Raw genomic sequence first — 13628 nt, 5'->3', positions numbered from 1 at the left:
AAGGAGAGCCCAGAGCACAACCCTGGGGACCACAGCAGTTGTCTATTACACCTGCTTGAGATGAGAATGATCGCAAGGTGGAAGAAGACCGGGAGAGACAAATGTCTCTTCAGACGGTAGGTAGCCCTTGAAGCAAGGGCTGTGAGTCACCCCTGCTGAGTTCTGCTGAGCTGGCACACGCACTGGTTGTCACCAGAAGTCTCTGGGGAGGATGCGTGGTGTGTAGCAGGAGCTGGAGGCGATGGGGGAGATAATGGCGTGGCACCCTTACAAGGAAGTCTTCAGGTGGCTGTCAAGAAGGGAGCAGATCCACGGGGCAGGGGCTGGAGGACGGTTGACGGAGACAGAGGCCCCTGACACCTGTATCCTATAGCCTCTTTTCCTCCCTGTGAACATAAGGTCATTGGTAGGATCATGATAGGGGTACAGGACATTACACATGGCTTCAAGCAAGGCTACTGTAAGGACCCTGGAGAAGGATGGATGGGAGATACTGAAGCACATCCTCCTTCAGAGTCTGGTGAGATCAAACCTGGTTTCTATGTTAGCCTGTGTTAGTCCACTGCTCCCTGCCCTTCATTGGCTGTAGCTGGGAACTTAGGAAGCACCCCTCTTTGCTAGTATCTAGGTCCAGAGGCAGATAAAAATGACTTGGGACCAGTCATATATATATATATATATATATCAGAATTCCCTTCTCTTTATGTGTCTACATTTGCTACCTGTCTCCTTAGTCCCAGTCCCTATGGCTTAAAGTCTGCCCTGGGACCCTGGGACCTGAGATTAGACGCACAACCCAAAACTAGAAACATGATGTTCTCATCAGGATTGGAAGCGGGATTCATGTCTCCTGTGACCCCCCCCCCCCCCCATCCCTACCCACAGCTGAAGATCCTGGGTCATTCAGGAAGGGAACTGGCTGCCACAAATCATTGCTAGGATATTCTCCCAGAACAAAACACAGGAAAATTACCGAGAAAAGGGCTTCACAGGGCCAGGGTGGAGGCGGTTCCCAGCACGTCCTGGACATGTACACTCTGTCCCCAGTGCTTCCAGGCAGTACACAGCCCTGAGGGGCCAGCTGAAAGATTCTCACTGTGCTGGCCGGCTGCCCAGTGAGCCTCTCCCACCCACACTGTGTGCCCTCACGCATTGTGAGCCAGACCTTTGTGATTTTTTTAAATACACTTTTACGGTTTTTAATTTTGTATGGGGGGGTACATGAGCTGGTGACACAACACACACACACACATACACACACACACAAAGTGATGGAGTGAGGGTCAGATGACAATTAGCAGGAATAGGTTCTTTCCGAGGACAGAATTCAGCTCATCAGGTTTGATGGCCTTTACCCACTAAGCTATCTTGTTGGCCCTGAGCCTGGCCTTCTGGGTAAGGTTTAGCAAGACTAGCTTTGTTTGGTTTGTGGTTCTAAGGCCTACTCTGTGTCAGGGCTTGGAGGCTGGTTTTGCTATGAGCCAGAACATTCCAGTGTTAGACTGAGCACATGAGAGTGAGCACATCAGCTGCTGGACCCTGAACCTTACTAAAGCTCCTAGCTGATAGGCCAGGGTCTTTCAGCAAAGCCAGGGGCAGAATGGATGGGTGCCCTCCATTTGTCTGTTACTGTTTCGTAGGGGGACAACCTGAGTCCCAGATCAGAATTCCAATCTGTCCTCTGGGCAGCTGCCAGCAGGAGCTGTCAGCATAATGGAAACATCTTGAGTCCCAAGACTGAGGTGGTGCCCTAAACACCAAGGTCCGTGGGACACATTTCCCCGCTCAGTTGTGCCCTGCTGAGACAGCAGCTGCCTGGGGAACTGTCCCTCATTTGGGATCTGGGCCGAGATCTGGAGGCTGATGAGGTTTTGTTCCTCACTTGAGACTGACTGCAATTCTGGGATTGGTGGCCAAGAGCCCAAGGCAGCCCAGAGACGGCCTGGCCCCTGCTGACTAAGCTGGAAAGCTGCAGTGCTGCCATGGCTCACTTCCATGACGGAGTAAAGGTCATAAAAGAGATACCTGCTGATTTTTGCAAACCGCCTTAACAGAAAACAGTCTAGGCCAAAAATGTATCTCTGGCCAACCTTTCTCATGTTTCAAGTGACGTGAAATGAAGATGAGATTCTCTGAATCCGTATCTCACCAATCCAGCCTTTTCTTTCGGCTCTCCTGGGAGCCATCTGTACAGAATCACATGAGAGGAGGGAGAAAGCGTGGGTGCTGTGCGTGCATGTTTACACAACTTGTTCAAGAAAGAGGCAAGAGCCCCATGACGGGGGCACTTGCCTTTAATCCCAGCACAGAGGCAGGCAGATCTCTGAGTTCGAGGACAGCCTGATTTACAAAGTGAGTTTCAGGACAGCCAGGGCTACACCAAGAAACCCTGTCTGTAAAAAACAAACAAACAAAAACAACCTACCAAACAAACAAAAGGCAAAAGGCAAGAGAAAATGAGAGAGAGCTTTAGATCTCGAGGTAGGAGACACTAGAGGCATAACCCTTAAAGTGGAAAGGCCACAGCTGCTGTCCACAGGGGTCCAGAAAAACAAGCAATGAACTCTATCAGCATTGGTAGAAAGGTCTAGAACCCCCTGACAGACTAAACTACCGTACTGTTGGAATCCCTAGGGCTTAATGTCAAGAACAGGGATCAGGATTTGCCCAAAAAACCAAGGAACCATGTCACACCTGATACAAAGTATTTCAACTCAAAACTTGGCAATTTCATCTGAATTCAGAACTGAATGTTCATTATGTTCCTGACTAACACTCTATTCTAGCTGTATATTCAAAACCAGTAAGGAAACAGTGTGTACAATTTGCCATATCTGTAATGACGCAAATTTGTCTTTGGAGACAACAGATAAAGCAAAACTTTAAATTGCCTTGTGGGTGTAGCCAATGTCTCATGCTGCCATCCCAGGAGGCTAAGGCAGGATTGTCACGAGTTTAGGCCCAGTGTGAGCTACAGCCTAAGGCAAAAAAAAAAAAAAAAAAGTGGGGGGAGGGGGTGTGCAGCCTTACCAGGCCACAGAGGAAGATGATGCAGCCAGCCCTGATGAGACCTGATAGGCTAGGGCCAGATAGAAGGGAAGGAGAGGAGGACCTCCCCTATCAGTGGACTAGGGGAGGGGCATAGGGGGAGAAGAGGGAGGAGATGAGGGAGGGGGCTACAGCTGGGATACAAAGTGAATAAATTGTAATAAATAATAAAAACAAAAAAGACAAAATCTACTTTTCACCTTGCCTTTGTTTTTGAAACAGCCCCTATTTCCCTGTATGCTGCATTGAACACTGACTTTATTGTTATAAAACTAAGTACCTCACTATGATTACTGGGATATAGTCACATTTGATAGGATAAATTTTTAGCCTCTTGTTTACACATACTAGCACAGAAACCCCTCTTCAGGTTAAAACTACAGAAGTGATACTGACATCCAGCTGGAACCTGACACAGACACAATCAGCCAAAACACAAAAAGAAAACATTTAGTTTTTAAAGCCTTGAAAAATGGCCAATTTGGCTTTTAAAGAGTCAGCTATCAGTTTCTTGGGACCTAGGTAGGTAATTCATATGTCCCTGTCATTTGGCCCGTTTATAGAGACAGGCATCTCTGTCCAGTGAAGGTAGCACCCAGTGAGCTTCCTTTGATCTCTGGGAAAGACAGTAGAAGTACACTAGGCTGTCATCCTTGTTAGTCTAGCTTGAGTAACACAAAGAAGTGATATCCTGGCAGACAGGAAATGATTTTCTGCTATGACTGATATCTTCCTGGCAAGGAGTAGAATGCGTACCCTTGCTCTTATCTACAGTATACTCTGTTATTGCTGCTCATTTTGTATGGCCACTTGCCTAGGTTATGGGATATTTAGTCAATCATTATTACGGGTATTCTTGTGAGTATATGTTTTAGATGAGATTAGCATTTTACTTGGTAAATGGAATAAGTCACTCTGACCTGCCTACTGTGGTTAGGCCTTATCTGACCGGTTCAAAACAGCTGAGCTGGGAGTGTAGCTCAGTGCTAGAGTGTTGTTCTAACATGTACAAGGTCCTGGCTTTGAATCCTTAAAGGAGGAATTTCCCTTCTGGCCTTTGACCTGGCACATGCCTTTTCTCCAGCTGTCAGCCTCACACTGAGGCATCAACTTTTCCCAGCTCTTGAGCCTGCTGCCCTTTAGACAAGAGCCACACCACTGGCTGTTCTGGTTCTCAGGCCACATATTCCTCTGCATCTCCAGCTTGCTGACTCCCTGCAGGTCTTCACACTTGCCTCAATAACCCTGTGACCAAACCCTCAAAGTACATCTCAGAATCCTCTTCTCCCTGGCTACCCCACACCATGGAGTGCTTCTCTGTAGAACCTAATTACTACAAATGCCCAGGCTCTTCTCTGTAATTTTCAAGTCCTACCAATGCCAGGTAAATGCTGAGATGCTGTGGGACTCTTAAAAGAGAAGACAAGCAAACAACACAAGACTGCACCAGGAAAGTCACACATGATTTGTCAGCCTTTATTAGTCAAGAGTGAAGCCAATCCCTAGAGTTTCCTTTAAAAAACTAAACAAAACAACCCAACCTTGTTTACAGCAAACAATGACTAATTCTTAGTGGCTTTAAATTATATGTTCAATACCATAGATCAAGAATTGTTTGCTTTCCAATCATATCTTGAGATTAAAATACAAGTGTAAAACAAGTTAAAATAAGATTCACCCCGATTTAAAAAATAATTCCAATTGAAAGACATTTCAAACAGCATGTATAGAACTCAGGACCAAAAGATGACCTTAGAGTATTTTTACCTTTGAGGTAGCACAATAATGCTTAATTGGTTTTTTAAAATTATTATTACAGTGAGTTAAAAACAAAACAACAAAAAACTAAGGAATCTAACCTTTGCTCAAGGTGGGCTAAATAGTTTTCTGCAAATCCCCCATGAGGTGAGCAACCATTTTCATTCTTTTTTTTTTTAAATTTTTTATAAAGATAGCCCTGCAGTATATAGTAGGAAACCCATGGGAAGGCTGTTTCCCATAAAATAGACATTAGAATCACAAAGGAACGTCAGCAGTCAAAACAGGAGGAACAAGAGGTAATTGTAGTGAAAAATTAAAACAACCCATAACTTGGCGAGATTGGTTTACAAGTATGTATCAAAAACAAAAATTTCAATATCAACTGGCTGAGGAAAATGAAGGATGACATTCAGGGGTCCTTTTCTTTCTCTGTGCAAAATGCTTTCATCTTTTTTAAAATGAAGACTGTGACACGCCACAAAATGCTGTGTGCCCAGGGTGCCAGGATGCCAGCGGCACGAACCAACTCCACCATCATGAGCAGAGAATCTGGGCAATAGGGATGAACATAACCTCTCCGGCTGAATAACTTTTTTTTTTTGCCACTTTGCTGCTGAATTTGCTTACTAAACTGTTCAAAGAAAAATTCAATGCTGATTTCTAAGACTGCATCAGGAACATATAATTTTTTTAAAGAAGACTATGAACTCAGAGGACAAGAACACAAGTGGCCTTCCAGAGAATTTAGTCAAGAGAAGATAGTAAACGGGCTAAGCTGGAGACAGAAAGGAAGGAAAATACTGCAGCTGGACCTCAGAGCTCTGAGGAATATTTTCTATCATCCAAAGCCAGGGAATAGGGAAGAACAAACCCTCAGAAGAGGGGAGCTAGCAAAGGAATCTTTCTGACACTCCTCCCCATGAGGCCTGACCATTAGCTGAAGGAGTTGCCTGGCACAACAGGATACTGCAACCTTGAGGAGAACCTTCTGTCACCTTTGGTTCTCTAAGCTGCAAAGAGAACCGGAATACTGTCAGGTCCTGGCACTGTGGTAACAACTGTGTCTTTCATCACTCACACCAGCTCTTTACTATTGTCTCCGTCTCCCATGACCCCATCACAGGGTCATGCTGCAGTGAGGATTGGATCGGCTGCTAGAGTAGATCTCGGACCTGATGCCGTCTCTGTAAGAGCACAGCCGCCAGTGAGGCAGGCAGGGCGACAAGGAGGACTCTGAAGATGAGACTGGGGTGTGAGGGCACTGAGAAGGCCCACCCCGAGCAGCTGCAGGAATAACTCTAGCATGAGGTTCACAGCCAGTCCTAACCAATGCTGGCATGGAGGGTGGGGTGAGGTTCAGAGTCCTTGTAAGGTCTGGGTGGACTTCTGGGCTACTTGTGAGCCCAATGCACCTCTTACCTTTGCAAGAATCAGGTATTATTCTGTCAAAGTACAAGGTGTGATTTATTTAATAAAGCAATACCATAGAAAAGGACCTTAGGAAAATTTGGGATTACCACAAGGGTTTTCCAGTGCTAGCTGCCTGCTTTGTAGTAGTTACAATGGAGCAATTCCCAGAGCCGTAACACAGGCTATGTAGAGCAGTCTGAAGAGTCCTGCTTTAACTTCATGGAACACACACAAAAAAAGGTGAGTAATTAACAAAATTGTGGTGACTCATCTGCTCTGGACATTTCTTGGCTACAGTGACCATGGCAAAAGTCGAGACTGTTAGAAAGGCCTTCACAGTAATTCTGTTTATAAATGATAACCTTTCTTTCTGTGGTTATTATAAAGCTGGAGATTAGAGCCTTGCACATGCTCCATAAAGGCTGTGCCACTGAACCATGCCCAACCCCTACCCCAGTGATACAGATATTTAGGAGAAATGCCTGAGTCAGCTGACAAACTCCATGTATATGAATATGTCCAAGGTGAATTCCCTAAATAGAGAAATAATTTCCTTAAAAAAAAAAAAAAAAAGCTGGAAGAAGGAAACGATTCTCTGTGCAGCATAACCTCCTGTCAGCCTACTGCCATCAGCCAGTGAACAAGACATGGCAGGGGTTGCTCAAGAAAGTACTTAGGTCAGAGAAAATGATGACAGCTCCAGACCCTGGCTCGTTGTATCAGCACCATGCTTTAACCAGCTGAGCTAACCAGCCACCCTTGGCTCCTTAGAAATGGATAGCAATTCATTTATGTGAACTGCACGGAGATTAAACAAAACAAAACTTACAAAAACAAGCAACAAAAACCTTAACCCAGATAACCTTTCCTGGCTACTACTGACAAGAATGCTGAATCCAAGTTTTCTGCTAATGTGAGGCTAAGTAGTATTCAGATACTCTGCTCTGCATGGACCTGCTGGGCCTTCAAGAGAGCCTTTTGTTGAGCATCATTATGGGCTTGGACACAGATACATGATGTGTGGCTGCCAGCAAATAGTACAGGGCCACTGGGGCACAGACCTCCATTATAACTGCTACCATCTTCCACTATAAGAGCAAAAGCAGCAATTGTGAACACATTGTGGACTTTCTTAAAAGACAAAAGAGGAGACTGAAGGCTCTACCATTTCCTCCCTTGAGGAGGACTATGGAGGTGTCTACAGTTATTCAACAGGTTTCTGCAGACCTCAGGGGAACTTTCAGAAGCAACATTAGCAGCAAGAGAGGAAAGGAGGATGTTTACACTTTGGACTTTGTATCAGGCACTTAAATTGCTGGAGAGACATGCCATTCTGAACCAAAGATGTGAAAACTGGGTTATGAAAGTGGTCTAATGACGGGCATTCAGAAGCAAAGTGGAGGTGTGGGTATGGGTGGAGCCTCTGTCCATCCTTCAGTGCTGACTTTCAAGATTTCTAAATGCCCTTAACCACAGCAATGGCAGCGGCGGTGACAACAGCAGGAACGGTTCTGTTGTGTCTGTTTTCTGTGTGTGTTCTGTGGCTGACTGGAAGGTTTTGGTGTCACATCGAGAAGGCTCTGCAATTCATAACATCTACTGCCCAGGGTCCATTAGATCCAAGGTGGAGCCAAACATCTTCACCAGCTGTTCTTCGTAATGTGTGATGTTTCTCTTCATGATGTCCATGCAGGGTCCCAGAAGCCTCTCAAATGCTTGAACATCCATAACTGCATTGTTAGAAAAGAGGTGGGGAGAGAATGATTTGTTTACAGTAACAATTTAAGTAATTTCCTGCATGTAACCCCTTTCCTAAACATACTACTCACTCAGGTTATAGGAGACTGAACTGTAGGGGACTGGGCACTTGGGAAAAGAGATGTTCCTGTACAAATGCAGCAGCACTGAGCCTGTGCTAAAGACTAGTGGTGGGTACAGCAGCACCCACCTGTCTTGTTCCGCCACAGGCCTGGCCGCCTGCCACCATCACTGCTGCTCCCACATGCCTGGGGCCTGATTCTCAGGCTGTGGTCACTGCTCAGAAATGACTGCTAGGGCTGGCAGTAAAGCTTTGGTGGCACAACATGTGCTGAGAATGTGCAAAAGTCTAAGTTCAATGTCCAACACCCCCCCCAAAAAAATATATATATGAAAAAATTAGTAATGCACAAAGGATTTTCTTTTTCATTTTTAAAGTTTTATTAGCACATAGTAATCATACATCATCAAAATATATAATTTGATAATATTTACTGCACCCTATCTGTTGTCTCACTATCACTCCTACCCATCCTCTTCCTCTTCCTACCTAGCTCCCTTCCTACTCTAATTTTATGTCTTTTCTGGGGAGGAGGAAAACAATGTTTAATTAGGATTATGTCATAGGCAACTTACCACTTATCAGTGGCTACATTATGGAGACAATCTTTTCCTCCCCCAACAACCATTAGCTGCGTAAAGTTGGAGTGGGGCTTCATAAACCCTCATAAAGAATTGCTCTTACCTAAGCACTTGACATCTCCAACCGCGTAAGCAGAAGCAGCTCTGGGTTTGTTGGTGACCAGTGCAAGCTCTCCGAAGTACTGCCCTTTATGGCAGTGGGCAATCTCAACTTCTTGGTTACCATCATTCCTGCTCGATTTAGTCTACAACAGTAAAGAAGATGATCCTGGCTGATTCTAAGATCACAGCTGGGCATGTCCAATTGCATACATAACTACTGAGGAATTCACTCTGCAGAAACTCTTAACTGTACCCATAAACTCAACAGGTAGATCTTCCTGGTCTGGTTCAAATGAAGAGTTGTTCCAGTTGATGCTCCGCCTAAGCCCTAACACGTTTTAGGGAAAGGCTAAATATGAGTCGGTCAGGCCCAGCATTTTCTGTGGAGGTGACAAATTCTGGGAGATGTGACTGAAGCATGGTCTTCTGCTGATTCTTCTATTAGTGATGAGCCAGAGCACAAAACTATGTGTTGGTTGAGACAGTCTTGGACTGTTCTTTTAAAGTACAGTCTGCACCTACACCAGCAATGGCCCCTGGTTTGTGAGACTCTGGTTGGCCTCATTAGTTATGTAGACCAGGCTGGGTCTACCTCTGCCTCTTGAGTGCTGGGATTACAGGTGTGTACTACCATTCCTGGCTAATACTTTGTTATTTTTTTAAAGATTTTTTTTTCACATGTGTGTCTGTGTGTGCATGTTTGTGCACACACACGCCTGCCATGTGGGTGCAGGTGGCCATGAAGTCCAGAAGAGGGCGTTAGATCCCTTGGAGCTAGAGTTATAAGAAGTTGTGAGCTGTCCTGGAACTCACCCTGCAGACCAGGATGGTCTTGAACTCAGAGATTCACCTGCCTCTTCCTCCCAAGTGCTGGGGTTAAAAGCATGCATCACCATACCTGGCTTTTCTTTTCTTTTTGAGACACAGTCTTAAGCAGCCAAGGCTCGCCTCACACTTTATGTACCTGAGGAAGACTTTGAATTTCTAATCTTTCTACTTTGACCTTGTAAGTACTGAGATTGCAGGTATGCTCCAGCCCAGCTTCTGTTTCCAGCTTCTGAAGCATCCTTTGGCACTGCAGGCATACTTGTGGCACTTAGTACACTCTCCAGAACAGCACTGACCACACTATCACACACAATAGCTCCTTACAATGCGAAGTCAAACTCAATACTGTTAGATTCTGAACCTGGAACCCTGACCCTGCCACCCTGTTAGTACACAGGCAATCCCATGGCCTGCTCTCAGGGACCTCCAGCCACCCCTGATCTCTTTCTCTTCTGTGCACCTTCGCCTCCCTGCCCCAGTCTTCCTGTCTGCAAGCCAACTTCCCTGGATTCATTTTCTGAGACCAGTGAAAGCTGACCCCCAATAAACCTGACATTATACTTTTAATTTGGTTTGAACTAGCTTATTTCCTCAGAGAAGAAAGCCTATTAAGTTGGTCTAATGCAGGGCCCAAAACTGCAAATTTTGATAAGCTCTCTGACTCCTGAGGGCCACAGTGCTGTTGGTCTACACTTCAAATACTACATCATGATGACACACAGTGTCAGTGAGCATTTGAGAAATGTGCAATATGTATCAGTAGTTCAAAAACTGCAAATAAAAGAACACAAATAAACACAAATAAAAGAACTATTACTATGTGAAACAATAGCTCTATTAAAAAAAACTTACTGGGCTGGGTGGTAGTGGTGCACACCTTTAATCCCAGCACATGGAGGAAGAGGCAGGTGGATCTTTGAGTTGGAGGCCAGCCTGGTCTACAGAGTGAGTACCAGGACAGGCAGGGCTACACAGAAACTCTGTCTTGTGAAACAAAAACAAACAAACAAAACGCTGTATTGCATTATTATTATTGTTGTATGTGCCTTAGTGCACATGTGGAGGTCAGAGGTCGACTTGTAGGAGCTGGTTCTCTCCTTCCATCGTGTGGGTCCTGTGGATTAAACTCAGACTGCTAAGTCATCGACAGCCCAGCCCTCTATTTTAAAACTAAGAACTGAGCTATCATTTAGACAGTAATAAACATACACGGTTTGTTTTTCACATAGTTTAAATGGGAATGAAAGCCTACTTAATATACTGCATGGCATCAAGCTGGGCAGTAATAGGAGTACTGCCTTCAGCTCTTTGATTTTTGGGGTCAGGATCTCACTGTGCGGTCCAGACTATTTTTTAATTCATAGCCTTCCCGCCCCCGTACCTTTCCTGCTTATAGCTTAAATTTTTGCTAAATATATTTTGCAATAGGTTTCATACTAGATTTAGTGTTTATATATCTTACTATTTCAACAAATTGATATATTCAAAAAAGAAAAAAATGGAAATTGGTAAGAGTAACTCCCCGCTATTGGGTGTAGCTCTGTTGCTACAATGATGGCCTAGAGCTCATACAGCTCATGGTCTGACCCCAACACCAGATAGGATGGGCATAGTGGCACCTGCCCATAATCATAAATACAGGGGAGGTGGAGTCAAGGGATTACAAGGTCAAAATCACCCTCAGTTACATACACAGTTGTGTTTGAAGCCAGCCTGGGCTGCAGGAGACTCCCTCTCTCAAAAAAAGAAAGAAAAAAGAAAAAGGGAGCATTCTTCCCAGACACAGGCATTAATTATCAACATCACTCTATCCATAAACACCATAATAGTGCTAAAATGGACACTTTCCCTAGGGGTGTCCTAAAATCAGGGATGCTTTCTTCACATCCAACCTTGTGTGTACCTATTCCGTATTTATTAACGTTTTTCTATTCCTTACCTATAATTCACCTTCCTCATCTCGTTAACTATATGGCAGGGTAAGAGAACACACACTAGCTGTGTTAGTGACGGTCACACGCCTCAGGAGAGCAGAGCTCTAAAGGACGTGTTACACCGCACAGAGTGAGCACCGAGAGGACATCGGCACAGGGCCACCCACACTCACCTTGCTTTTAATCAAGATGCTCACTTCTCCAGACTCTATAATATAAAAGCTGTCAGCCTTTTCACCCTGAAAAAGAGGAGGTGAGGTCAGAATCACATCCAGCACTGAAGAACGTAAACACCGCTAGTGTGCTGAGACCCATTCAGGGAGCAGTAAACAAGAATACTGCAAATAGTGTCAAAGAAAGGCCTAGAGCATGAGGTCTCCATCTGGTGTGGTAGTGCACACTTGTAATCTCAGTACTGGAGAGGCAGACAAAGGCAGATACCTGGGGCTTTCAGCCTGCCAGCCTAGCTTTAGCAAGTTCCAAGCCAGTGAGAGGCCTTGGGTTTTGTCTGTTTGTTTGTTTTGTCTTTCCTGAGACAGATTTCTCTGTGTAACCCTGGATGGCTGGCCTGGAACTCAGAGACCTACCCGCCTTCTGAGTGCTGGGATTAAAGATATGCATCACCATGACCAGCGAGACCGGGAGTTTTCTTTTTTCTAAAGTAGATTGTGCATGAGCAATGATAGTCAAGGCTGTCCTCTGCATTTCCCTCATATACACAAAGAGGACAGCATGGATCCACGTGTCTCCACCTGGTGCAGCAGGTGCTTTAACATCATCTTTCTAAGCTTTAGGCTTTCCTTTTGCTTGCTTCATTATTAAAATTTCCTGGCTCAACAAGTCATTCAGGTAATTCAACAGCTAATGTACTCTGTAGTCACTGCATGCAGGGCACTGTCCAAGGGACATGAGAGATGCATCAGTGGATAAAACTAACCAAGAAATATGGAATCAGTAAATTACACAGTTCTGTTGAAGAGTGGCAAGTGCTACAGGAAAAGACAGAACAGGGACCATGACTCTCAGATGCTAAGAGAGGGCAGGCTACTGTGCATAACAGTTTCCGTGAAGGGTAAAATCTGAGCAAGAGCTGGAAGGAAGTGAGACTCAGGCAAGTAGACAAAGGAGCAGCAGCTTCTCGCTCATTTCACTCTCTCAGTCCTCACAATTAACTTCTGAAACAAGCCATGGATAATTCAATAGCAACCATGTGCTTCCAGTTGGTTGTTTGGTTCTGGCTGGCCTGGAACTCACTGTGCATGCAAGGTTAGTCTCAAACTTTGATCAGCCCTCCTTCCTCTGCCTCCCACTCCCAGCTTGGTGTGCCTTTTGTCTTCAGTGAGAGTCTGCCCTACTTCAAACCCCAAATGAGCACCATTTGAGGCTGACTTGCCTGATCTAGTCCCAGGCTGGGCATGATAGCTCATGCCTATAATTATAGCACTCAGTCAGCTGAGGCAGAAATACTGCTGTGAGTTTGAGGCCAGCCTCAGCTATGCAGCCAGACCTTGTTAAAAAACTAAAAAACAGTTCCATACTGCAGTTTGGATATAAAATGTCGCTGGAAGGTTCATGTATATGAACAGTTGGTCCTCAACTGATGACACTTTTTTGGGAAGTTACTGAGCATTTCCAAGAGGTACAAACATAAGAAATAAAAAAAGACAGCAGTCTGTACACATGCTACTGAAATTTCAAAGCTATAACAGGACCAACTCCAGGCCAATAACCTGAGCTGAAAAGGTAAACTCCTAGGGATGGCCACATCCCCAGCCTTACTGGCTAGCATTTTTATGCAGATGGTACGTCACGCATGTATTGTGGTGCAAATGTGCAATGATGTGGACAATGGTTTATGCTACGCTTTAAGCAGAACAAATGTGGGGTTTTTTCCTATACCGTTCATTGCCTTAATAAGTATGTAATATAAATGTAAGCAAACTTTTATTTTATAAAGTGAACATGAACATTTCATGGTGTTTGTATTTTGTATATTCAAGGTGAAAATTGAGGGCTTTTTTGTTTGTTTTCTGAGACAGGGTTTCTCTGTGTAGCCCTGGCTCTCCTGGAACTTGCTTTGTAGAGCAGGCCGGCCTTGAACTCACAGAGACTGGCCTGCCTCTGCCTTCCCAGTGCTGGGATTAC

General features: G+C 44.8%; 1 protein-coding gene across 1 annotated transcript in view; it reads right to left on the bottom strand.

The window, feature by feature from the left end:
• Nucleotides 1-4503: 4503 nt before the first annotated feature.
• Nucleotides 4504-13628, bottom strand: part of Prkar2a (protein kinase cAMP-dependent type II regulatory subunit alpha) — a 65442-nt gene continuing 56317 nt past the window's right edge. The window contains exons 9-11 of the mRNA XM_055629929.1: nucleotides 11657-11722; nucleotides 8723-8864; nucleotides 4504-7949 (exon numbers count right to left, since the gene is read on the bottom strand). Of these exons, the coding sequence (XP_055485904.1) occupies nucleotides 7816-7949; nucleotides 8723-8864; nucleotides 11657-11722 (342 nt within the window). The 3' untranslated portion in view covers nucleotides 4504-7815. The remainder of the gene's footprint in view (nucleotides 7950-8722; nucleotides 8865-11656; nucleotides 11723-13628) is intronic.

The sequence above is a fragment of the Psammomys obesus genome, unplaced genomic scaffold (assembly GCF_907164565.1).
Source record: "Psammomys obesus unplaced genomic scaffold, mPsaObe1.curated_primary_1811, whole genome shotgun sequence".
Classification (NCBI taxonomy): Eukaryota; Metazoa; Chordata; class Mammalia; order Rodentia; family Muridae; genus Psammomys; species Psammomys obesus.
This window is presented reverse-complemented; position numbering and strand designations above follow the sequence as displayed.